Source organism: Xenopus tropicalis, chromosome 1 (genome assembly GCF_000004195.4).
Source record: "Xenopus tropicalis strain Nigerian chromosome 1, UCB_Xtro_10.0, whole genome shotgun sequence".
In the NCBI taxonomy this organism is placed as follows: Eukaryota; Metazoa; Chordata; class Amphibia; order Anura; family Pipidae; genus Xenopus; species Xenopus tropicalis.
In genome coordinates, this window is record NC_030677.2 from 88068206 (window position 1) to 88095831 (window position 27626).

The following is a 27626-nucleotide window of genomic DNA, read 5'->3' on the forward strand; positions in this document are numbered from 1 at the left end:
CTCTTTAAGATTTTGAGCTCTTACTGACAGGGCCCTTAAAATGAACTGTTTGGTTGTATGCCAGTTGTTGGTAAATACGCACACCAGATTGATAACCCTTTAATTGCCACAGAACGCAGAATCTACATTCTGTGGATAAAAGTACCCAAGTGCCACAGAACGTAGCTTCTACATTCTGCCGTACTTCCGGGTTTGCCCAGGGGCCCCATAGGAAACAACAGGCACATTGTTACTATGTGCCTGTCGTTTCCTGCTCCCCCCCACCCCACCCACTCACAGGATCCAGCAGAGAAGGGTCCCTCCTGCGGATCTCCAGCCTGCTTGTCCCCAGGTTAGTGTCACATACACGTGCAAGCACACACTTTTTTTTTGGTACTTATATTACATTTTCTGTCATTTTGGTGCATTTTGTCATTTTATTGCATTTTTAGCCATTTTATTGCATTTTCAGTTATGCATAGGTGTTGTTCGCTTGACAATTTGCACAAGCCAAAATACTCTAAAAACTGTGATTTTGACTGCAGATTTCACTAGGCAAAAAAAGTTTTTCATTTTCACATTTTCTCATTTTTCACATTTCTTTGTTACTTGTCTTTGCCCATGGACATGTTGTCTGCTGTGTATCAATTTGGATGCCTCTGTACACCACATAGTTTGGTAAATCTATGCATGTTGGGCATCAAACAGTTCAGTAGACCCCTAACATTCATATTTAGAGTGTTTTATGTTGATAAGTTACGAAATGTGGGGCAAAATGCAGGCTTTGTGACGATTTTCAGAAATTTCATAAAAAACGTTATGTTTAGCATAGCTTTGTAGTTTGGTAGTTTTCAGTAGAAAGATGTATTTATCCATTTTGTTTTGCCAGAATGTGTACTTTTGTAAAATATATGGTTTTCTAGGGTCTCCGTACTGTTAGGGGGTCTTATGGCACATAATGCACATACCAGGTGCAAAAATTGCACCAGCCAGAGTGCCAGATGTGAAACTTCATATGTATTACTTTCATCTGCATACCTCTGTAACCCAAATAGTTTGGTAATTCTATGCATACTGGGCATCAAACTGTTCCGTAGACCCCTGACGTTTATATTTAGAATGTTTTATGTTGAAATGTACATAATGGGGCAAAATGCAAGCTTTGTGACGATTTTTAGAAATCTCATAAAAACCATTATGTTTAGCCAGGGCCGCCGCTCCCTATAAGCAGAGTACTCAGTCTGCATAGGGCACCAAACTCCCAGGGGGGCACCATCCCAGCTGCTCCAAAAAAAAAAACATTTTTATATATTATAACATACCCCCCAACACTGTCCCACCGGTTTTTATAGCGCATCCCGCTGTCCCGGATAGTTCAATCAATCTATGGGGGCTATTGGGGGCACTTACTATGGGGGCATTTTCTGCTTAGGGCACCCATTTGGCCAGCAGCGGCCCTGTGTTTAGCATAGTTTTCTAGTTTGGTAATTTGCAGTATAAAGATGTATTTGCCTATTTTTATTTTGTCAGAATGTGTACTTTCGGAAAATATATGGTTTTCTAGGGTCTCTGTACCCTAGACACACATACACATGCCGGGAGCTTATATTGCAGTGTATGCACTTTGTATGTACTAACTTCCTTTTGGGATCCTATGAACAATGGGCATCAAATTGTTCAGTGAACCCTTGGCTTTCATATTTAAGATTCGTTTTCTTGATACCAAATATTATATGGGAGATAAGGTGCTTAAAAATGGAAGGTTTGAGAAGATTTTTAGAATTATCATAATTTTTTATAGAAACTGCTAAATTCAGGCAAGCATTGCTGTTTGGTACTTAGGAGTTGAAAAACATGGTTACCCATTTTGAATTCTGCAGAATGTGTACTTTTCAAAAATATATGGTTTCCTGGGGTAAACCTAATGTTCCAGGATTTTTGGCTTTACAATCTAAATATGCCGTATTCTGCTGTAATGCTTTGAAAATTTGGTAATATATTGCTGGGAGTTTTTGATCTATAGAAGTCAGAAATCTCCATAAAACTATACATATCAGGTATTGTCACGTTTGGGAGACATGAGGCTTTCTAAATCAGTTGAATTTTTGTCCATAAAATGAAAAATGCTTCTGGTATAAATCCCTATATCATGAAAAATATAAAAAAAATTTTTAGAGCTCTAAATCTTGTTCCAGAAGTGAAAATACAGATTCCAGATTTGGAAAGCTCAGCTTCCCTGAAAAAAAGATATATAGTTTTCCTAGCTAAACTAAACTCCCCCCTCCAGTAAATACCCCTAAAATGAGAGAGCACAGGATGTATACAAAACGTCTGACACTGGGGGAACAGAAATGTGAAATTTTGCTGGCACTTAAAGGGTTAATAGGTATTTAATTTAGTTTGTGTGTAAAAAAAAATCAATGTGTTCAGAGACTCTATAGAAATGTAATTTCTGCCCACATATGAGGTACTGCCTGCAGACTGCTTTTGTCAGAAATTAGATTAAATTACCTGCAGCATGTCGGAGAAGGGTGACCAGCGGATGAGTGGAGCACTGACGCTGGGTGTAGTGGAAAGTTTTTTGCCTTTAAAGGGGTGGTTCACCTTTAAGTAAACTTATTATGTTATAGAATACCCTATTTTTATTGTTTTTGAATTATTTAAATACACTAAATACACAAAAAGAGGTTGTGGGAGCACTCCAAGGCTAAATAAAGTATACAAATACAATGGAAGTGCAACTGATCTGGCCAAATTAACTTTTTTTTAATTATTTGCCTTTTCTGTACATCTTTACAGCTTTCAAATGGGGGCACTTGACCCCAGCAGTCAGAAAACTATTCCTCTTGAGCTTACAATTTTATTGTTATTGTTACTTTCTATTCCTTATCTTTATATTCATATCCTGCCCTAGTTATATTCCTGTATTCATATCCTGTCCTATTCATATTCCTGTCTTTCATTCAAACCACTGCCTGGTTGCTAAGGTACACAAGACCCATAGGCGGAGGGTAAATTTTTTGGTCAATTTTACTGTCTGTCAAGAAAGCTGTGCTCTGATTGGAGAATCCACAAGAAGAAAGATCCAATCAGAGCATAGCTGATTACAGCAGAAGCGGAGCCTGCAGAAACAGGAGAAAATTTGCAGGACAGTGCAGAAACAGAGTGAGGTTTTTTGTTTTGATTTTTTTTTTAAGGTGTCAAGCAGGTTTGGAGAGGCTTAGCCTTTCCTAGCCTTATTGAAAATCCGCCTATGACAAGACCCTAGCAACCAGATAGCTGCTGAAATTCCAAACTGGAGAGCTGTTGAAGATAAAGCTAAAAAACTGCAATTGGTTTTCATTTTTTATTTTTTGCAGTTTTCAAATTGTCTCAGAATATCAATGTCTGTACCATACTTTATGCAGAACTGGTTTGTTATTAAATATACTTTCTAACAAACATTTTATTTTTATGTATTTTTATTTTAGGAATATATGTTAAGGCATGATCTTAGCAACAAAACTTTGTATGCCTTAACTTCTAATAATGGAACCAGGTATGTCTATTTACTTTTCTATTTCGTTTTTTCTGTAACCTCATACAATTATGGAGAGCACTGAAAAGTATAGAGAAAGTGCTGAGGGACTGGTGAGCTAGTATAATGCAAATGACCACCATGCACTTAAGGGGTTAACTCACCCGATCCCTCTTCCCGCGCTGAGCAGAGTATTAGAGAAGCCTTTTCTGATGTACTAGTCTTCCTGAAGGTTTAAGAGATCTCGACAAAGGCTACAACATTGTCTCAGGTACTTCTATAAGGGCTCTTTATGTAAATAGGGTGCTGAGCAGCTCTCGAGCATGCTCAATAAACACCTACATAGTATGGATCTGTTGCCGCCATTGATCATCACTACTTCACTGCTTCCATACCGTAAGGCTAATTAACTGGGCTGGTATAGTGAACTCTATGGATAAGGTACATAACTTCTATAAATGCCACCTATGGCAGCTATGTACCACCCTGTCCCCAGTTTCACTATTTATTCACATAGGCACAGGACCACACAAAGCATATTTTACACCTCTTCTTAGACTACCACAATAGTTAATGTTAGAAAGGTAAGTATGGGTTTTGATGGCATGAAGCAGGAATATTTTATAGAAAACATATTAATTACAATCAATAATACCAGGATAGATATTTATATATATATATATTTTTTTTTAAAAACATAGAACCTTATTTTACTCTCTTTAGTTTTAGGTCTGTAAAAAGCAATAATTCTGAACAAATGTCATTCCAATCATCCTTTAAACACAATACTGATAATGAAGGCCAGTTTCCTGAAAAATTTTTAGCTGTTCAGAGATCGGTTCCATTAGAAACTCAGAGAAATACCAATGCTCGGAGCACTAGTCCTAGTGGAACTTACAACCATCACACTGAAGCAATGCAGGTACCATTAGCCTTGCCAATTCATTCAGTTCCTGCTAAAGTGGCACAGACCTCACTCACTCTCACTTCACTTGACTATATTACTGCTGAAGAATATCTTTATTCTGGGAAGCATGGAAAGGAAAGTGCTTCTCCAATTGACAATAAGGAAAAAAGTCACCAGGAATGGTGTTTACCTGAAAAAAAATCATCTGAAGATTTTACTGATATAGAAAGATGTGCAAAATATACGTCTACACAAAGGCTACAGCCTTTTAAAACTGAAATTGCCAATTCAATTAATGGAACTGTCCAACAAAATAAATCTTCAGGACCCTCAGCTGGACCAAAATTTTCCACTAGTTGGAAAAACAATGCCATGTGGAGTAGCAGTTCATCCGAGGCAGAGACCACCTTTCACCGTGGCAAAATTTCTCTACATATATCAGAGTCCTGCCTCCAGTCACCTATGACTGGTCAGGAGGAAGAGGGTGATGATGAGGTTTTTGTTAAAGAGCAGGATACAGAATCATTTTCTGGGGCTGTCATTCCTCCATCTCCACCTCCCTTCCCACCTCCAAGCCTAGAAGATGCACTGTTACAAGAAAAAATAGAAAAATACCATTTTGCTCCCAACATTCTGGATGAAACACGGGAAAACACAGAAGACATTTCTAAAGATGTAAACAAGAAAATCAATGAAAGGTAACTTACATATAGTAGCAACCTTACCATCTGTCCCTGTGTATGGGAACTCAAACAATTGTGGTGTGCAGCACAGTTTGATGCTCACACATTTTTTTAAAATAGTGACCAAATATTTACATTCACTTGACACCTTTTAAACAGGGGATATATTAAATTTGCATCCTTTATGACTAAATAGCAAGGAATCCAGATTTTAGAGCTTTTAGCACTGTGCTATCAGTTTCTGTGTAAGTAAGACCATGCGTTTGTGTCTGGTTTTAATTAGGTGAGGTGGCAACTTTACATAGAGAGCAACATTATTTTGTAAGAATGCAGCTTTTCCCATATGAACTGTTTGCTTTCAAATGCTCCCTTATAATGCATCGCTGTATAAAAAGTGTTTCCATACCATGGTCAGTCTCTAAACTCAACTCTTTACCTACACTCTTTGCTACTTGTCTTGTGCTTACCTTTCCCAAAATATATTCCTGAAATGCTTTTTTAAAAGTATTTTAATTAACCTGCTAATCATATGCTCTCTGGATTGCACCTCTGATTTATTTTCTGCAGCATTCATTCTAAGATAATTTCCCACCTTTTACTAGCTTAGGTACTGCATTCTGCATTACTGCAATACCTTTCTGTATTAAAGAGGTACCTTTAAAACCCCACCTATGATTTTTTTAAAATTTACACATATGTACAAAGGGCCAACATGTACGGCACTTTATACAGATTACATACAAAAAGACAAGTGATAACTTATTTTATTGGTAAAAAAAGTACCTGCTCACTAAAGCTAACAATCTGAAACAAATAGGGGAAACAGCCTGTGGTTGGAGGTTAGTACTTATAGGCCCTTGGGAATTTGGGAGGTCCTTTCCCCCAATAATATTTTGATTTTGCTTGTCTTTAATGTTTTTCTGAATTATCTTACATGTTCGGTTTTGCATACCATTAGATAATTGGTTGTATTGCAAAGGTAATAAAACAAGTATTATTTTTCCAGATATCATCAGTCTACATCAGAATATGCAGAAAGCACAGAAAGCAGTGTTTTATACTTGTTGAATTCAGGAATCACAAAAAGGGATACTGACATTCCACTACATAGACTTTCCTCTGTAGTGCCATCAAATGAGCCTACAGCTTCCTCGGTGGATCCAGCTAAACCTACTGAAGAACATGTAACCCATCCCCACTGGGCAGACACCAGTATTTTAAGTTTAGAAAGGAATTTCAGTTTCAGTGACAGCCACAGCACCTTACCATGTGTTAGAACAGACTTTGTGTCTCCGGAAGATGCCAAATCACAAGAACTGGCAAAGGAAATTGTGACCATGGACAAATCCCTTGCTAATATTCTAGATCCTGACTCCAAGATGAAGACAACTATGGATTTAATAGAGGGCTTGTTTACCAAAAGCAGCAGTGCATTAAAGGAAAAGAATCAGAAGCTTAAAGCAAAAAAGCAGGCAAATAACATTATAGCACCGGATAGTGAAAAGTAAGTGATAAAGTTCTATGTTTAATGGTAAACAAAAGGAATTCTGGGAGTGAATTCCAAACTCTTAAAAAAATCCCATTTACATGGGTTTATCCTATAGGCTAAAGCTCACCCACTGTGTTTGAAGCTGAAGCCAGGACAATAGCTGATCAGATTCCCAACTACAGACCGGTTTCGCCCTTATTGGGGGCTCATCAGTGTAGTGTAGGGTTTTCTGATCAGCTTAGGTAGAGTCACCATGTGGTTCTACAAACAAATAAATTAGGTTGAGGAGACTGCCTCATACAGACAAAAGCAAACAAAAGGAATTCTGGGAGTGAATACCAAACTCTTAAAAAAATCCCTTTTACATGGGTTTATCCTATAGGCTAAAGCTCACCCACTGGGTTTGAAGCTGAAGCCAGGACAATAGCTGATCAGATTCCCAACTACAGACCGGTTTCGCCCTTATTCCTTTTGTTTGCTTTTGTCTGTATGCGGCAGTCTCCTCAACCTAATTTATTTGTATGTTTAATGGTGACACATATGTTAAAGCCTTTGCTTCCATAGTACCCTATGAATAACAATGAATTTGGTAATAGATAGGGCTGTTCTAAGCAACTTTTTAATTAGCATTCATTGTTTATTATTTATTTTTAAATATTTGATTTCCTATTTTGACTCTAATCGATGTGGGACTGAAAATGCTATCTGGTTTCATAGTCATTAACCCCCTAAAATTAATCCCTTTTATTTGTATTCATATCTTATATTGCTTATCTCTACCTAAACAGTCCTCTGTTTATATTCCATTCTTCCTTCCAAACTACTGTCTGTTTACTATAAGACCCCTAGCAACCAGATAGCAGTCTAAAATCAAAAACAACAGCAAAAATAAAAAATAAGGATGAAGATTGCAATAGCTTTAACCCTTTTACTACCAGCCGTTTTGGTTAAAGCGGAACTTGTATTGCCAGACAATCACTTTAGGGGCCTTTCCTCGATAGGACTTTTAGTTTACCCAGGAAAACAATATGTCGTTTTTTTCAGAACAACCTAAGCTTTCAAAATATGGTAGAATTTTTGTGTAATCCCAATTCTGTAATAAGATATAGGCTTCTAAATGTCTAAAAATCAAATTTTCCATAATATAAACACACATACTAGAAAAAAAATTTTTATGCACGAATATACAACTGATTTGGAAAGTCCCATGTCTCCTGAACTTGCCCATACCAAATATATATAGTTTTATGGAGATTTCTCACTTGTATAGGTCAAAAACTCCCAGCAGTACACTACCAAATTTCCAAAGCACTGCTTCAGAAAGCTGCATACTTTAGATTTCAAGGACAAAAATTCCACTAACAGAAGGTTTATCCCAGAAAATTGTGCATTTTTGGAAAGAACAGATTCTGGGGAATACAAAATAGGCACAACAGTCTGTCTACTCCAAACTATCAAGTCGCAAAGTTATTGGTTTTTATCAAAATTTGTGATTTTTTTTTAAAAATCCCTCCAAAGCTTCCAGTCTATAGTATCTTATCTCCTACAGGTCATAAAGTAACCAAACACCCTAAATATGAACGCCAGGGGTCCACAGTTTGATGCCCAATATGTATAGGTTTACTTAAGTATGTGGCATGTAGGGGCCCCAATGTGAACATTCCCCCATATGATCAATCATTTCTGTTATTTCAGCTCCAGCAAAATCAATACATTTACATCATTTATGTGGGATAAAGCTTGTAAAAAGTTCACTCACCCCAGAAAGTCATATATTTTTGGAAAGTACACATTCCCCCGAATCTAAAATGGGTACCCGTGTCTTTCTACTCCAAAGTACCAAGCCGCACAGCTTTTCTAAAGTTAGCAATTTTGATGACATTTCCAAAAATCCCCTCAAAGCTTCCACTTTGCATCATCTTATATTCCACATAACATTAGGTACCAAGATAAAACACCCTGAATTTGAACACCAGGGGTCCACTGAATAGTTTGATGCCCAATATGTATAGGTTTATCTAAATATTTGGCATGTAGGGGCCCCAATGGGAACATACCCCCATATCATATATCATTTCAGCTCCTGCGAAACCAACACATTTACATCCTTTATGTGGGATAATGCTTCAAAGAAAGTACACTCACCCCAGAAAGCCATATAATTTTGGAAAGTACACATCCCCCCGAATCTATAATGGGTAAACATTTCTTTTTGCTCCAAAGTACCAAGCTGTAAAGCTTTCCTAAGTTTGCAGATTTTTATGACATTTAGAAAATCGCATAAAAATGTTGCAATTTTCCGCATTTATGTCTCACAATTTCTTGATAAAGATCAGATAAAGGCAAATCACCCCAAGTAGGAACACCTAAGGTCTACTGAACAGTTTGATGCCCAATATGCATAGATATACCAAAGTCTGTGGTATGTACTGAACCCAAAATGAAAATATTGCATAAGGATTTCTCGCCTGCCAGTTCAGCTTTTGCATACAGAGCCCCCTGTCAGTGTATTATGTGCAGAAACTTCCCCTAGCTATACAGAGACCCCCACAAAACCATATATTTTTGGAAAGTACATATTCTGACAAATCCAACTAGGGTAAAGAGTCCTTTCTACACCAAAGTACCAATCTGCAAAGCTTTCCTAAAGTAATTGGTTTTTATGACACTTCAGAAAATCGCCTAAAAATGTTGCAATTTGCCGCATTTATCTCACACAATTTCTTGCGTACAAAGGCAAGTCACCCCAAATAGGAACACCTAAGGTCTACTGAACAGTTTGATGCCCAATATGCATAGATATACCAAAGTCTGTGGTATGTACTGACCCCAAAATGAAAATAGCGTATATGGATTTCTCGGCTGCCAACTCAGCTTTTGCACAGAGCCCCCTGTCAACGTATTATGTGCAGTAACCCCCCCTAACTATACACAGACCCCCAGAAAGCCATATATTTTTGGAAAGTACACATTCTGATTAATTCAAAATAGGCAAAGTTATTTTTGTACACCAAAGTTACACCTGGCAAAGCTATGCTAAAAACAGATTAGGAACACTTATACAGGGATAAAATGCGATAAAACCACAAAAATTGTGCAAATCAACATGACGGTGTAATTAGTGGTCAGAATATCTGATCCAATAGTCACACTGTCAAAATAAACAGTTTTTAGGTAAAAGAAACTAAAAACAAAGTGGTAAAATTAAAAACAAAAACAAAGTGTTTGTGTATACATGTGTGTACGTGTAAAAGTTGTGTGACAGTGTGTGTGTATATAAGTGTATATTAGTGTGAAAAATGAAAAAAAACCCAAAAACAAACAAAAAAAAACTGCTAAATTGTGTGCTGTAAGTGTGTATAAATGTATGTAAGTGTGTATGTAAGTGCAAAAAAAAAAAAGCAACACATTACCTGTCCTGAAGCACCCGATCGCCTCTGTCTTCCAGGCTGCAGTGGGTGGCGGCGTTGGGGGGAAGCAGGAAGCAGCAGACACATCGCTGGACCCACATGACAGCCCCCCTGGCTCATTGCCCAGGGGGCTGTCATTGCTAGAAACTCAAATGTGATGGACACATCGTTGGCAGTTAAGCCCTTTTTCCGCCACGACGTATCCCATACGCCGTTGGCAGTAAAAAAGGTTAATACCTCTGTCTACTACAGTAATCCCCAGCCAATGGCTCGTGAGCAACATGTTGCTCACCAAACCCTTGTTGCTCTCAGTGCCCCCAAACCAGGTAGAATTCCTGACTTTGTTACGAGTCTTGGTTGAATAAAAACAAGATTTACTACCAAATAAAGCCTCCTGTAAGCCGATAGTGTGCTTAGCTACCTAATAGCCAATCTTAGCCCTTATTTGGCACCTCCATGAACTTTTAAGATGCTTGTGTTGCTCTCCAAGTCTTTTTACATTTGACTGTGGCTCACGAGTAAGAAAGGTTGGGGATCCCTGGTCTACTACCAAAAATGTTAAGCTGAATAGCTTCTTTATAGCACATTACAGTTCTTTGATGCTTTCCAATAATTACAAATGTACAGAAATGTAATATCTTAAATATCAATGTTATCTTGAAAAAAATCTGGTAAGCAGATGGGTTTTTTCCATATGTAATCACCTAATCTCTAGATAAATATTGGCTACAAGCAGAAGTTTTTTCAGCAAATGGAAAGATACAGGAAGTGGTATCTGTCAGACTCCTGTAAACTAGATACTGTATTAAAGGTAGCCACATCCTTTGATACCTGCTTGCCTTGACCCATATGGCTACTGCCCATTCAGAGCCGGGGGACGCAGCCAGAGGAAGCAGGCAGGTGGCAGGGGGAGCTGAGGGATGTTGGGGAGGACGCTGGGAGGGAGCTGGAGGAAGGTAAGGGGGAGCTGGGGAGGACGTTGCGGGGGAGCTGGAGGATACTGGGGGGAGCTGAAGGATGTTGGGGAGGACGTTGGGGGGAGCTGGAGGATACTAGGGGGGAGCTGGGGGATGTTGGGGAGGACGCTGGAATGGAGCTGGAGGACACTGGGAGGGAGCTGGAGGATGTTGGGGGAGGATGCTGGGGGGAGCTGGAGGATGCTGCAGTGGGGAGTGGCCCATAGTATGGGGACACGGGGGGAGGACCAGCAATGTTTTAGAGGGTACCTGGCTACCAATGTTTTAGGGGGCCCTGGCTACCAATGTCTGTCATGAGTCTGTCATGAGTGCATAATGAAATCCTTAGGGCCACAATGTGTCATAAAATGTTTGGGGCCACTGTGTGATGTCTCCTGATGCACTTTGTGCGTGTTATGCTTTTCAGGTGTGTTTTTGTAAAATGGGCCTGTTTTGGGGTGTGTGGCCATAAAGTGGGCGTGGCCTGAACATTCTTGCCGCGCCAGATATTTTTTGTCCCTCCTTCTACTTTTCAAATGTTGGGAGGTATACTTATTGTTATTATATGGTACTCGTATAATATACCATATATTGGGCCCGATTCACTAAAGTGCAAAATAACGTGCGCTATTTTTAGCGTGCGCTAAAAATTTTACCGCTTCTTAATTTTGGCAACTTTTCGCACGATTCACTATACTATACACTTGCGCTATTTTACGCGCTGTATTTCATGCGATATTCTTGTCGTGATAAATAGCGTGCGCAGTATTTTCCGCATGCACGCTAATTGTCGCGACAATCGGCAGCATAAAAATGGTGACATTTTGCCCTGGGAGAGCACAAAGTGCTAGAGAGGTGCTGTATAAAAGTTTATTTGCAAAAAAAAAACCCCCTCAAAAACTATAAAAATATAAGTAAGAAAAAAAAAAAAGAAGTGTTAGAGATAATAAAATGGGGGGGGGGGGCATTTAAGAATATTTAGCCAAATACTTAGGGGTCCGTTTGCTAAAGTGGCTTAAATTAAGTGGGAGATTTTAGACACAGAATAAATGGCAAATATGTTATGGGCACTTTATTAAACGGGGACAAATATAATATTGCAATTATTCTGGCAACAAAACATTGGATTGGCAGTTATCACACTCGCCAGAAAATACGCTACGTACTAATTAACGCAAGTTTTACTATTCAGCAAAATGGGCTAAAGACAAAATTGTTGGCAGAATATTTGCAAACATTTAACCCATATAGCATATTGATGCTGTTACTGATAAATGTAAGAGTGTAGGGGAAACTACATGAAAGTATAGAATACCATATCAAGGAAGGAAAAATAATTAGACATTACTCAGTTCAAAAGTAGAAAAATAAAAACTTTTATTTTTACAATAACATTTTTAAAACTTTCAATAAAAAAAAAAATAAAAACTTAGGGCTTGCTGCCCATAAATAAGTCCACTTTCTGCTCCACTCTGGCCAACTGGGCCTTCATGGAGGCAAGGTCCTCTTGTATGGACCGAAGAGTGAGGTCCAAGCTGGATGGTGATGTCTGGGTCCCCACTTCTTCGGTCGGAGGACTTGCCTCAACCCAGTCTTCGGCCAGGGGAGCAGAAATCTCCTCGTGGGCCTCAGGTGCCTGTTGTGCGGCCTCGGGGGCCTGTTGGGCCTCGGGGGCCTGTTGTGCGGCCTCGGGGGCCTGTTGGGCCTGGAGAGCCTCTGCAGCCTGGTGTGCCTGGGGTTGGACCTCTGGATGAGGCGGTACATCCAGCTGAAGGTCTGTGAGATAGTATTGCAAGATGTTATAATATATATATATATATATATATATTATATATATTTAACTATGTGTATGAATGTGTGTGTGTGTATTATATATATATATATATATATACATACACACACACACACACACATTCATACACAAAGGGCCACCATCATAAATAACGGGGCCCCTCACAACAACATTTTTGAGGCCCCCCTCCTCCCACACCCCCAATGGCCCCCCCCCCTGTGAACCCTCACATCAATACAAAGGACACACAGACATTGTTAGCCAGGGCCCCCTAAAACATTCGGGGCCCTTCCCCCAAATGGGCCGCTCCCTGCCACTTCCCCCCTGCTTTAAACTTATTTATGCATATGTTTTGCCAAATAGATATATATATATATATATATACACACACACATACACACACATCTATGTGTATATGGTTTGTTTGTTTTTCAAAATGCCACAACATATTTAACATTCCCTCTTTATTGTGAACTTTATTGTGTGTGGTTTTTGAAAAAACATGCATATATACACATATATATAGGAACAGGTCAAAGCAGGCACTCATGTATAACGAAGTAGTAAGATAAATGTAAGGTCATGCACCTGGGATGTAAAAAAGAAGTAAGGATTTTTACTGTGAGAGCTGTGAAGTTGTGGAATTCCCTCCCCGAATCAGTTGTGCTGGCTGATACATTATATAAACTTTAAGAAGGGGCTGGATGGATTCTTAGCAAGTGAGGGAATACAGGGTTATGGGGGATAGCTCTCAGTACAAGTGAGGGAATACAGGGTTATGGGAGATAGCTCTCAGTACAAGTTGATCCAGGGACTGGTCCGATTGCCATCTTGGAGTCAGGAAGGAATTTTTTCCCCTCTGAGGCAAATTAGAAAGGCTTTAGATGGGGTTTTTGCCTTCCTCTGGATAAACTAGTAGTTAGGCAGGTTATATATTATATATATATATATTATATATATATATATATATATATATATATATATATATATATATATATATATATATATATATATATATATATATATAGGCATTATGGTTGAACGTGATGGACGTATGTCTTTTTTCAACCCAACTTACTATGTTACTATGTAATAATTTGCCTGGGTGCAGTATAAAGTAAGCAAGGACTTGATCCAAATAAAAATGTTTTGGTTTTTTTTGGCATCTAAGACCTGAGTGTGCAGCATATTCTTTCTAGTTTATATATATATATATATATATATTATATATATATATATATATATATATATATAGATAGAATATACATTTCTTCAATTTTTAAAAGTTCAATAATTACCTTCCGCTATTTCAGCTATTAATTCTGCACTCCTGCGCTTCATATCCGACCATATCCGCTGGAGAGTCCTGAGGTCCATTTGGAGGGCATAGCGGTGTTGTAAACTCTGCATCAGCCTGCGGAGGATTGCCCTCTTTCTCTCATGGACCCCTACCATCCCCAGCGGCTGCCGATCATAGGATGAGCGCAGGAGATAGCGGCAGATTGTAGCGCCTCTCCACCAGTCGTAGCTCCGATACCCCAGGCATGTTCACTCTCTCAATCACAGCAGGCTCTGAAACAAAATGGCCGCAAGTCGCGCCTATCACAAGATTACAAATAGTTGCCAAAATATAACGTGTAGTGTATTTGTCGCGACAAAATGTGCATATAATATAGCGATTAAATATTTACTGCTATAGTACTGTATAATATCGCGACTAAATACTTACCGCTATTGTACTGTATATTTTGGCGACTAAATATTTACTACTATTGTCCTGTATATTTTGGCGACTAAATTTTTACCACTATTGTACTGTATATTAGTAGCGAAATTCCATACATGCCAAGACTTTAATGAAATTGAGTAAAAAGACACATACTTGAATAAATAACACTGTAAGTCCATATTTTATTGGCAAAAACTCATTTACTGTACTTTTCTATAATTTTTCGCCTGCCTGTAGTAGGAGTTAACTTTCGCATAGCCGAATGCGATATTTAGCGCACAAAAGTTATAGTGAATCATGCGATCGTATTCTTTTCAGCGCGGAAATTAACGCATGGAGTAAAACTAGCGCGAGAAATACCGCATGCGAAAATGGCGACTTATCGCACGCGATAATACTATGGTGAATCGCGCGCTAATTTTCGCATCTTTTTTACCGCAAAAAAATCGTGTGATAATTTTTATCGCACTTTAGTGAATCGGGCCCATTATATGGTATTGTTACTGATTGCTTCTAACCTTCCTGCCTTGTATCTTCAAAAAAAAATCTTAATTCAAATATTGCAGTTTTCGTTACATTCTAATGGAAGAGATTTAATTCTTTGTGCACATGTCCTTGTCACATATACATACATTGTATGCGTCTGGATTGTGGGCAGAGAGCTGAGTAGCTGGAGGAAAATATGGGGAGAACATACAAACTTATCCACTTTGCACTGCACTACCTATAAGACATTTTTAAACGCACAACTTTTTGTGAGGACTCTCTAGAGAATGAACAAAGTTGGTTTATTGTCCACCAGGACATCACTGCAACAGTACCTCTAAGCAGATTCTCTAGAGATGTCATAATAGGTCATGCATTCTGTGAGATGTACTTGCTTGCTAAATGGCAGCAAATGTAAACTTTCCCAATCCTGTTGTCATAATGACGGTTGGGAATAGATGTGACATTAAACACACATCCTGGCAACACTCTGTCTCGTACCTTCACGTTTGGGAGAGTGTGCTATGGCGCAAATATTAACATTCACATAGTCCATACACTTGAAAATGTCACCGAGTTAGATAAATAAAACAATATCAGAGTGTAGCCCACTTTTTGGCTATGGATTAACTTCTAGCACGCAATTAATGCGTATGCTGCTAACAGGAGCCTTGTGCCCCCGCTTGCCATGGGGGAGCAGGTATACTTTATACTTGGCGTGCCGTCACCCAGGGTAGGGACAGGTTGAACTGTAACACCCCTCCCTGGAAAACTTATCTGGGTTACTCTGTGTAGTCCTCCAAATGTAGGGACTCCCTGCAACTCCCGGAACCTTGTCCCCCTTGGGGTAGCTGCTTACCAGGCAGTTGAGGATCCACTCTTGAGGAATTAACCAAGACACTGGAAGTACTGATTAACCAGATGAACTTGTTTACTGTATTCACACAGAGTATCCAGTCTTATGACATGCAGGTACTTTCTCCTTACTTCTCTCAGGAGACCCTCTCACTTAGGCCTATTGTACTCCTGCCAAGAGATTCTTTCTTAGAGTTCTCCCTGGTACTCTCGCCAAGAGAAGGGAGACATTCTCACTTTGCATTAACCCTTCAGGTAGCAAAGCACACTTTTCAGTCATGACATTTTTCTCTCCAGCACATTGTGTTTCCACTCTCACACAATTCAGCTCACTGGAGACCAGTTCTGTGGCCGGCACATCCTCACACACAGAATCAGGAGGTAGTTTTACCTTTTCCTCATTTACCTCCTCAGACACCCTGTTTGGCTTACCACCATTCACTGCCATGTTACCAATTTTTACTTCAATATCGCCATCCGCTCTGTTCACACACACAGCTTGACCTTTAATAAGTTCAGGAAGTTCACCTGACTTCTCACTGAACACACCTTCAAGTGCCTTACTTCCCCAGCACTCCTTATAGGCTTCTAGTGACCTTTGCATTGCCGCATATACAGGACACTTAGCAGTAACATGCCCAGTAACACAACAGTGGGTGCACCTTTCCCTTTCAATTAGCTCAGTCAACCTAGCTATAGCAGTTGACAGAGATTGCTCATTAATACACTCATCCCCTTTAAGACCTTCAGGAGATGAGCTGCGGCTGGGCAACAAAGAGTTACTCTCAACACATGGCTTTAACCCTTTGTTCACTGAAGAACTTGAGCACACTTTTCTCAGCAGTTCTACATGCAGACTCTCATTTGCATCAGTTGCAACATCTTTTTGCAACAAAGCTGCACAATCATTACCATTCACACAGGTAACATTTTGTTCTGTTTTAACAGACTCAGAGCAGTTCACACTCACTGATCAGTTTCCCACTGTGAATTACCTCATTCACCCTCTCTAGGGGAACATTAATACCAGGGGTCACCCCTAAACTTTGTACCATGGGTGTTACCTCACACCCCACAGTCACACTCTCATTACTCACATCTGGACATTTCTCAGCAGAATTACAGTTAACATTTTGTATAGAACAAACATTAGCCAACTGGTTTGTTTGCCCCTCAACCAAAGATTTGTCATTCCCCCATAACACCCAGAATAGAGGAAAGTCTGTTCCCAGAATAATTTCCACATCAATGTCCTCAACAACCACAAGTGAGTGGTCAACTGTCCCTCTTGTTGTTTCAAAAGTCACACAGACAGTTGGTTTATTAGGAAGCTCTTGTATCTTTGGGATCTCATGTGGGGATAAAACAAACATCAGGGTTTCATGCAAAACCTTAGACGTGGGTAACTTAGCATCCAGTGTGACCCATAATTGGATCCCATCCACTTTTAATTCAATTGATTTTTCAACCTTCCCTTTAAGAGAGACAGTGCACTCTGCCCATGCACTTAACTCTTGCTGTACCTCAGCTCCCAGGACCTTGTCTTTAAGCACACAGTCCCAGTCCTTCACCCCACCAGCATATCGTTCCCTTTCCACCACCCCTTTAAGAACAGTCTTACCATTCCTGTAGGGTATACTTTCTGGAACTGCTGGGGATGAACTCTGGCCAACCTTTCCAGACCAGACTGTGAAACCAGCACTGCCTCTCTCCTTGGCATGCTGCACTTGCGCCACCTGCACAGGCTCCAACCTTGGGGCACCATCTCTTTGGCCTTTTCCAAAACCTCTTTGGAATGCTTTTCCTGGCTTGCATCCAGATAAAGCGACCACCTTTGCCACTCGCGAAGTCTCCGTCACTTCCTTTGCCATCTGTGGCAAGTCCACACACCGCTGTTGCAGAAACTTGGCATTAAACCGCTGCTGCCAGTCTCGTAGCTCCTGTAGCACCCTGCTACGCTCACTTTTTGGCTGTGGGTGTCTCAACACACTTCCCCACATACTTTTGCCTTCAGCAAACCAGTCACTCACTGGCGCCATTTTGTCTCAGTCTCTTAGGGAAACGCTCCGTAGCCCTTTAAACGTGTATGTCTCTTTAACAGCTCCTTAGTGCCCGCATCAGAACACCATATGTGACACGTTGAATGCCTGTACATGCAATTTTGGGGGAATTAGCAATGGTAGGCAGGCAGGCATGCAGAGGATCTGGAGCATAGAGACAGGGACACCAAGTCTTCAAGCAAAACTCAGGTTTATTTAGGGCCAGTTCTTCCCAGCACTCATCCGTTCGGTCAGCACTCCCTCTGCTTCCTGGCAGTGGCAGGTGGCACCCCCAGCTCCTCTGGGAGTTCCTCACACAGGCAGCCCTCCTGCTCTGTGCCCTGCTCTGAGAGTGACCTTCACACAGTCACGGTTCAATTCCAACTCCAACCTGTAAATCACACAGCCCTCTTTATTGGCTGCTCACCTGCAGCCTAATCAGGCAGTTCCCTACAGCTGGCCAAATCAAACCTTAAAGGAGATTTACTCCAAAACAGCATTACCTGCTGTAAAGACAGGTATTTTACCTTGGGCCATTTGCATCCCACCTTAAATACTGGTGGAAATACACCAAATAACGCTCTTTCCCATTGCATCTCTCACAATATACTGTATATATATATATATATATATATATATATATAGACAAACAAAAAAAGAACGGCACTCACAGGAAGTTTCACACCAAAGACATCGGAGTAATAAAGAAACCTCATTTTTCTTCAAACCATTTGATGTCTTTGGTGTGAAACTTCCTGTGAGTGCCGTTCTTTTTTTGTTTGTCTACATTACCATATTGCTCTGGCACCCAGGTATTGTCCCTAACTTTTGGTGTGCAGCTTAAGAACTGTTTATATATATATATATATATATATATATATATAAACTGTAGGATACAAGAAGATGCCCTGTGGGCCCCACTCATTTGCCTTTAGATATACCTTGGACATTTCTGCATCAGAACTAGAAAAATAAATTGAGGAAATGAGAAATGACAGAGAAAAAAATAGAAAAATTAGAGAGTAGCACACTGGTCTAAGCTTTCTTGGTTGGCCCCTGTACCTTAGTCTGACACCACACCCTGTTTATTTGCTCTCTCTATGGTGGAAAATAAATGGGATATAAACAGAAATTGCAATGAAAGAATATTTACCCTTTAATACATGGTTATTTTTTCACTATTAGCTGGCATATTTCTGTAATCTAACCTGTGTTGCTTAAGGAAAGTTGTTCCCCTCATGCAATCCCAAGTCTAGTTGGTGATATTTAAAGCAAACGTGCACCCAACATGTTTTTTCATATAAATCAACCCCCCCCCAAAAAATAATACCTGTACTGTTTATGAAATAATTGTTACCCGTTGCTATTCCCATCTCTGTGCCTCTTTGTGCAGGAGCTGGAGTCAGATTTTTATTGACAATTAGGACAAATATATCAGTGTGTGCTTCCTTTGTTTAAGAAATATTTGACTGACAAAAAGCTGCATGTAGAAAGACAGATTGTCGAGAGGGGGATAATGAAGAGTAGCTTGGTTATTTCAGAAAATAACCAAGTATATTTCAGAAATAATTTTGTATTGATTATATTGAGAAGGTTAATCATTTTCATGAGATTAAGCTAATTCTCCTTTAAGCAGCCACACTAACATGTACTTATGACAAATCTTTGCCCTCTTTCATTAAAGAAACATGTAAGGATTGTGTTGCCTACTAATATTCTGGGGTGTTTTGGAGTTTTTTCTTACTGTGTTAGATTTATTTTCCCCATATTATGTGGAGAATTGTTTCCAAGATTTTAATGTTTGCTTTAAAAGCTTGAACTTTTTTCTTGACAGTGCAGCATCAATTACGCAGGCTTCCTTACCTTAGTTCTTTTCCCCCACCCCCGGTACCTCAGAGACAATAATGACATCCAGGATGGGATATAACAGGCCACAACTTTATTAACAGAAAATATGTAAATATATAAATACAAAATAATTTATAAAATGATCAACATTTTAACAATAACCATCCATGTTATGCCCATTGGAATGCTTGCCCACTCCAAACCACCAACCATGGCAGCCGGCCATGCCGGCCACCTTCTGCAGCAGCTTCAGGTGGGCAAGCAGGTGAGAGCAGGCAACCAGAATCCACTACTCCCCTGGGACCCTTGTCCGAGGAGGTTACCATCCACCTTCCCCAACCCAGTCCACCTTGCTTGTATTCAATGGAGGGCGGGCAGGACAATGCTCCTTGACTTTCCACAAGGTAATGGTACCGCCTCTTCCTCTGCTGTTAGTTTCCCTATCCTGGTCCCTCCTCTTACTTTACAAGCCCTGCTTCCCCCAGTCTTAGCCTCTATTAATTAACCCCTTCCACTACCCCTGCTGTTCCTAGCACCATCAAGGCCCCTGCTACCTTATAGGTGCGGAGCACATTTCTTGATGTTATTTTTAGTAATTGGTAATTTAGTAATATTGGCAACTTGATATTCTCTTAACACAGTTTCAGAGTGGCTACTAACTGTAACTGTTAGTAGCCAGGGAGGCAGATGCTGATGCAGCCGTGTGATTAGAAGATTGAGTGACTGTCAGAGGAGTCTATGGCAGTGCAGTCTGATATTAAATTGCAAATTCTGTATAGCAACTGCTACAATATAAAGCAGGGGTGTCAAACTCACATAAGGGGGCCAAAATCTAAAACACAGGCTAAGTCACGGGCCAAATTTTTTATTAATATACTTAGTAAGATACTAAGGGGTATATTACAATGAGTAAAAAGTGGAGTAAGACATTACCGGTGATGTTGCTCATAGCAGCCAATAGATGCTTTGCTACTGTTAAAATCTGATTACGGATTGGATGCCTTGGGCAACATTATTGGTAATGCTTCACTCCACTTTTTACACAGCAAGATAAATATACCCCTTAGTCTTAGTTACTATGTGAGGAAAATGGAAATTGATCAGGCTGGATGGTCAGACACACACACCAAGGGCCACATAAAACAGCCAGGTGGGCCAGATTTGGCCCCTGGGCCTTGTGTTTGACATATATGGTATAAAGGGTCAGACTTGTAGTTCTTTTTTCATTTGATAGCATAGACTATATATTTACTAACAAATTCATGTGATAGATCTTGCGAAATAACAAGAGAGAAATAACAAATGATTTTGCTAAACATATTTTTCAGCTGAATGCCATCTCCATGTGGCTTAATGTGATGAAAAAATTCCCAGTTTATCAAAAGTTCAGTTCATTGAGTAAATGGTTCTTTCAGGGGGTACAGCAATTGGTTCAGAGTTGCTTCACTGATCTGATCGGGCAAATTATGGGCTTTTGCAGAATCTGGAACTAAATTCTGAATTTGATATATCGCAAATCTCTATAACTAATACACTAGACTTGGAGATATTTGTCTGAATAAGATAAGAATAAGATATATATATATATATATATATATATATATATATATATATATATATATATAAAATAAGAATAAGTGTAATATATATATATATATGGTTTGTCCCTGAAGAAGAGTACAGTCAGTACTCGAAACATTGGATTTTTTCACTAATCGCTAAGTCCTTGTGCGTGCGGCTCTCTGTCCTTATATTTCCTCATTTTGCCAGCACCCAAGGCATCTGAGCCTTTATAGGGTGTGCTCCACTCTTCCTTGTGTGTATATATATATATATATATATATATATAAAACAGTCCACACGACAGCACCACACTCCAAAATCTGCTGCTCTGCAGTTGCCCCTGTGCACGGGATATCATATAAATATCAAAATAAAACAGCCAGCACCAAGGGTCTTTGTGTTTCAAAAAATCTCTCGTGTATTAAAATTGCATGTACAACCGACGTTTCGGTCCCTTTTGGGACCTTTTTCAAGGTGCAAATACATACAGCAACTCAGTTTAAATAGCCTCCTCCCATGAATCCAGGGAGGGCCAGTGACATCATATGCATATTAACCCCATAGTGACCATTAATAATATACTAATTATATATTTTATAAAAGTGCATTCATACTTCATAATAAATCTGTTGCACATATTCAATACCCCAATCTAGTTAAAACTGCAACGATATTAAACAGCATACATGTGTATAAAATTGCCCCCACATCTATAAATACTCGTGCAACATTGTATATTATGTGAACATTATGTAAACCATATAAAGTGCAATTTTGCTAAATTAGTAAAATTTAAAAACAATACATGACTATGCACAGTTTCCTATGTCCATGGTCCCAAAGTTTCCCATATTATTAACCCATTGACTCCTATCCGTACAGTTTTACCTTGCTTAAATATAATACATTCATATAGATTATATGACATTTATAGTATCTATACCCGGGTCAATATAATACAGTAATACATCTTAATAGGTATTATTTTTCTGTCAAAAAACAGTTCAATTGCAACATGGTGTTCAGTCCCCTCGGTGCAACACATCCCAGCTTGTGAATCCAGAAGGCCTCCTTTTGCAATAACAGTCGATTGATATCTCCCCCTCTCCTTGGGATTTTTACACAGTCTATTGGCATACATTTAAAAGAAGAAATAGAATGTCTCGCTTTTGCCCAATGCTGTGCAATCGGTTGCTTTGAGATATCCTGTTTCCCCTTCTTTTTATCATACTCGGGATCCAATGCTGCCCGTATAGTGGAGCGGTGCATACTGATCCTATCTTTCAATTGTCTGTTTGTTTTTCCACAATATATTAGCCCACAAGGGCATTTGATCAGATACACTACATTTTGTGATAAACAAGTTAGTCTATGTCTGATCGTAAAGGGTTTCCCATTATGCGGGTGATAAAATTTATCCCCCAAGATTAATGTATTACACATCACACAGTTGCCACATTTAAATACCCCACATTTTTGGGAACTGTTTCCTGTTGTAATTAAATACTTGCCCACCGGATCCGCAGGAGTCAGGAGTTCCCTCAGGTTCCTATTACGTGTGTATCCAAAGCACAATTTCTTGTCCACCAATTTAGACAACTCATTGTCCGTGTAGATAAGTGGCCAATACTGCAAAAGAGATTTTCTTGTCAGGGCACTGCATGGACCAAATGTACTGGTATAGAACAGTTTGCTATCATTTTTATCCCTAGCTTCTCGTTCTTTCTGTAATAAGCCAGCTCTGTCTAAGCCTTGTGCCCATTGTTTAACTTTCTGAATATCCTGCGGGGGATATATATATGCATATGATGTCACTGGCCCTCCCTGGATTCATGGGAGGAGGCTATTTAAACTGAGTTGCTGTATGTATTTGCACCTTGAAAAAGGTCCCAAAAGGGACCGAAACGTCGGTTGTACATGCAATTTTAATACACGAGAGATTTTTTGAAACACAAAGACCCTTGGTGCTGGCTGTTTTATTTTGATATTTATATATATATATATATATACAAACCGGATTCCAAAAAAGTTGGGACACTAAACAAATTGTGAATAAAAACTGAACGCAATGATGTGGAGGTGCCAACTTCTAATATTTTATTCAGAATAGAACATAAATCTCGGAACAAAAGTTTAAACTGAGAAAATGTACCATTTTAAGGGAAAAATATGTTGATTCAGAATTTCATGGTGTCAACAAATCCCAAAAAAGTTGGGACAAGTAGCAATAAGAGGCTGGAAAAAGTTAATTTGAGCATAACGAAGAGCTGGAAGACCAAATAACACTAATTAGGTCAATTGGCAACATGATTGGGTATAAAAAGAGCTTCTCAGAGTGGCAGTGTCTCTCAGAAGCCAAGATGGGTAGAGGATCACAAATTCCCACAATGTTGCGCAGAAAGATAGTGGAGCAATATCAGAAAGGTGTTACCCAGTGAAAAATTGCAAAGATTTTGCATCTATCATCATCAACTGTGCATAACATCATCCGAAGATTCAGAGAATCTGGAACAATCTCTGTGCGTAAGGGTCAAGGCCGTAAAACCATACTGGATGCCCGTGATCTCCGGGCCCTTAAACGACACTGCACCACAAACAGGAATGCTACTGTAAAGGAAATCACAGAATGGGCTCAGGAATACTTCCAGAAACCATTGTCAGTGAACACATTCCACTGTGCCATCCGCCGTTGCCAGCTGAAACTCTACAGTGCAAAGAAGAAGCCATTTCTAAGCAAGATCCACAAGCTCAGGCGTTTTCACTGGGCCAGGGATCATTTAAAATGGAGTGTGGCAAAATGGAAGACTGTTCTGTGGTCAGACGAGTCACGATTCAAAGTTCTTTTTGGAAATCTGGGACGCCATGTCATCCGGACCAAAGAGGACAAGGACAACCCAAGTTGTTATCAACGCTCAGTTCAGAAGCCTGCATCTCTAATGGTATGGGGTTGCATGAGTGCATGTGGCATGGGCAGCTTGCATGTCTGGAAAGGCAGCATCAATGCAGAAAAATATATTCAGGCTCTAGAACAACATATGCTCCCATCCAGACGTCATCTCTTTCAGGGAAGACCCTGCATTTTTCAACAACATTCTGCATCAATCACAACATCATGGCTGTGTAGGAGAAGGATCCGGGTACTAAAATGGCCAGTCTGCAGTCCAGATCTTTCACCTATAGAGAACATTTGGCGCATCATAAAGAGGAAGGTGCGACAAAGAAGGCCCAAGACGATTGAACAGTTAGAGGCCTGTATTAGACAAGAATGGGAGAGCATTCCTATTCCTAAACTTGAGAAACTGGTCTCCTCGGTCCCCAGACGTCTGTTGAGTGTTGTAAGAAGAAGGGGAGATGCCACACAGTGGTGAAAATGGCCTTGTCCCAACTTTTTTGGGATTTGTTGACACCATGAAATTCTGAATCAACATATTGTTCCCTTAAAATGGTATATTTTCTCAGTTTAAACTTTTGTTTCGTTATTTATGTTCTATTCTGAATAAAATATTAGAAGTTGGCACCTCCACATCATTGCATTCAGTTTTTATTCACAATTTGTTTAGTGTCCCAACTTTTTTGGAATCCGGGTTGTATATATATAATATCATTAACTATAATAAAACTGTACCTTGTTCTCGAGGGTAACTAAGCTAAGTTGGTGGCAAAACAATCATATTGGGTTTATTAAAAAAATAAATAAATGTAACATTGCTCAGACTACTCTTCTAATCGCTTTAGCAATTTTGTTTATAAAGTTGTTTATAAACTGCTAATATAATACATTTTGTTACTACATCTCCACCTGCTGGTCACTTCTTCCAGCTGTACAGTTAAAGAGAATATCTTCAAAAGGATGTTGCTCTTCTCATGATCAGTTGACCTTTTCTTAATCAATTTCCTGAAGTAAAGCTACATCTGTAGAATTCACAAATATATATTTGTATGGAAAAATAATTATTATAACCACAATGCATAGAGAAACTGTATACCTTCAAAATTATAAAAGTCAGGTTATTTGGAATTATTCTGCAAGGTTATTTTTCATGTTTTGCACTGGTTGCTGTTTAGACGAGAAGAGAAAAGAGAAACTCATGATATTGCAAGCAGTTGCTCTGCGAATTACTCTACGTCAGCACCCAAAGCAGAACTCCTGAGAAAGATGAAAAGCATGCACTCTCAGACAGAAGGGGAGGAGGAACAGTTTGATGTAAATGAAAAAAAGGTAAATTAAATTCATTAAATTGTAGGATCCAACTTTCTTTTGTATGCAGTTGTGCTACATGTGTTTAATTAACACATTTTAACAATGGTTCTTGGATTGTTAGTATATAAATGTGTGTATAATATATTATGTGTAATTCTTTAAAGCACACTTAATTTTTCAATATTTTAGCAACAAAAAAGCAATATCAATTGTCCAATTAGCACTTTCATGGTACATGGGCATACTGTATGCCAGAACAAATTCTGCTTGATTTTAACTACATTTTTATGGTTTATTTGTACACTCCAGACCAATTCATTTTCTATGCAATTTGAAACTTACCTACAAAGTTCAAACACTGAAGGGACATACACATGGGAGTCAGATGATCAATCTTGAAACTTTGCTGTCTTTGTAAAGGGGAACTCCACCCAAACAAAATTTACGCTTTTTGAAATGTAAACACAATTTCTAACAACTTTGCAATATACATCAATTAAAAAATATGCAATCTTTTCATGATTTTTTTTTAATGATTTTAATGCAATAATATGGTTTGGAACAGTTACCTAAGCCTAGCCCTCTGTTCTCTTGCTGATCTGGCTGACTACTTTGAGACTTAAATAAAATGTAACAGTAGTCGACTGCCTCAGCCTGCATCCTCCAAACCCCACAATTCCCTGCACACAATGTAAATAAGGAAACAAACAGAGTGCAATGCATTTTGGGTTATGTAGTTCCTGCATGTTGACTGTAAGCTGTGGAGAAATTGTTATGATTTGTAAGATCAATGTTTTAGTTCCTCCTCCCCTGCCATTTTCCCAAAATGCTATATTTTTACCAGAAAACAAACAATTCTAGAGGGTACCAGCAACACAGAGCATGCTGCAACTTGTAAGCAACTTTATTAATGCGGACACCAATTCAGTCAATGTTGGTAAATCTAAAGGGCAGTTTTGTTGATCTGGATGTGGGTGGTATAATTCCAGCACATGGATACTCAAAGTGGCTGAAACTGCATTAGCATCAGTTGAGTTTAGAGGTACCTTTGTGAATAGCTCTTGCATAACAACAATTATGCACTTGATTTAGTAAATGAGCCCCCTGTTGTAAAATGTGCATGTTGTTAAATAATATGCATATTATTAGATAAGATAATATGCAAGATAAAATAATTACAGGTACATGTTTTCTTTTTAGGACAGTTCACTAAAAAAATAAATCTTGTATCACTTTCTAGAAATACTACTATGAATATTTTCAAAAATAATATATATAGCTTATAACTGCATTCCACTGATCAAGAGTTGGAGAAAACTTTGATTAGAAAAAAAGAGCCCTTTGACTAAAAAGATGTAGGTATTCAGTATGCCTGGGAAAAAAGAAAAAGATCTGAGTGATTAGGGCCATGCTGTTAATTGCATTGGCATGTTCTCTTGTCATTAGGATGAAGAAACATTAGCATAGTCATTATGAAAAAAAGACAGCAGAGGACTCATTTGTGCAATCAAAGGCCACTTTTGTATATGCACAAAGGCATTATGCCTACTCCCTTTTTAGAATGATAGCAATAGTGATAACAGAACACGTTTCTGTAGTGCAGATATGAAGCCTTCCAGGCACTAATCATATATGAAAGAAAATTTTCTGCATATTAAATCTCTTCTTGTTTGTCAGAATCAGATTTTTTCAATTTTAAATTGATTTGTTGAAAGATTGGTTGACGTCTTTCCCTTATGGAGGGAAGCCAGGTGACACGGGTCATGATGTCCTAGCTTCTATTAGAGAAAATGAGATGGCAGGTCATTGTTAGAGGACATTTACAGAACTTGTTGTTAGCAATCCAAACCCATTAGATATATTACATCACTCTGGAATAAAATACCAAAGAAAGATGTATAAACTATTGTAGATTGACCATTGTAGGAGGGTACTTTACTGATTTATTTGAGTCAAGGTTCAGACCCTATAATATGTTATGCCTTTGGTTGCTGGCATTAACTATGCACAAAGTTGTAGCATATTACTCATTATTCCAACATTACAGTGAAGAGGGTTGCCACTTCTGCAATCTGCACGTTGCTGACAGACACAAGGGAACCTGTGTTAAATATGCACTACCATAGGCGACAAATTGGAAATCAGACAAATTCGGAAAAGCAAGTAGCACAT

The 27626-nt window shown here is 39.0% G+C and overlaps 1 protein-coding gene across 1 annotated transcript in view; it reads left to right on the plus strand.

Moving 5' to 3' along the window:
* The window catches only part of shroom3 (shroom family member 3), a 135805-nt gene that overhangs the window by 102742 nt on the left and 5437 nt on the right, over window positions 1-27626 (plus strand). Inside the window, 4 exon segments of the mRNA XM_031903546.1 lie at window positions 3450-3517; window positions 4226-5101; window positions 6093-6590; window positions 25319-25472. Coding sequence (XP_031759406.1) covers window positions 3450-3517; window positions 4226-5101; window positions 6093-6590; window positions 25319-25472 — 1596 coding nt within the window.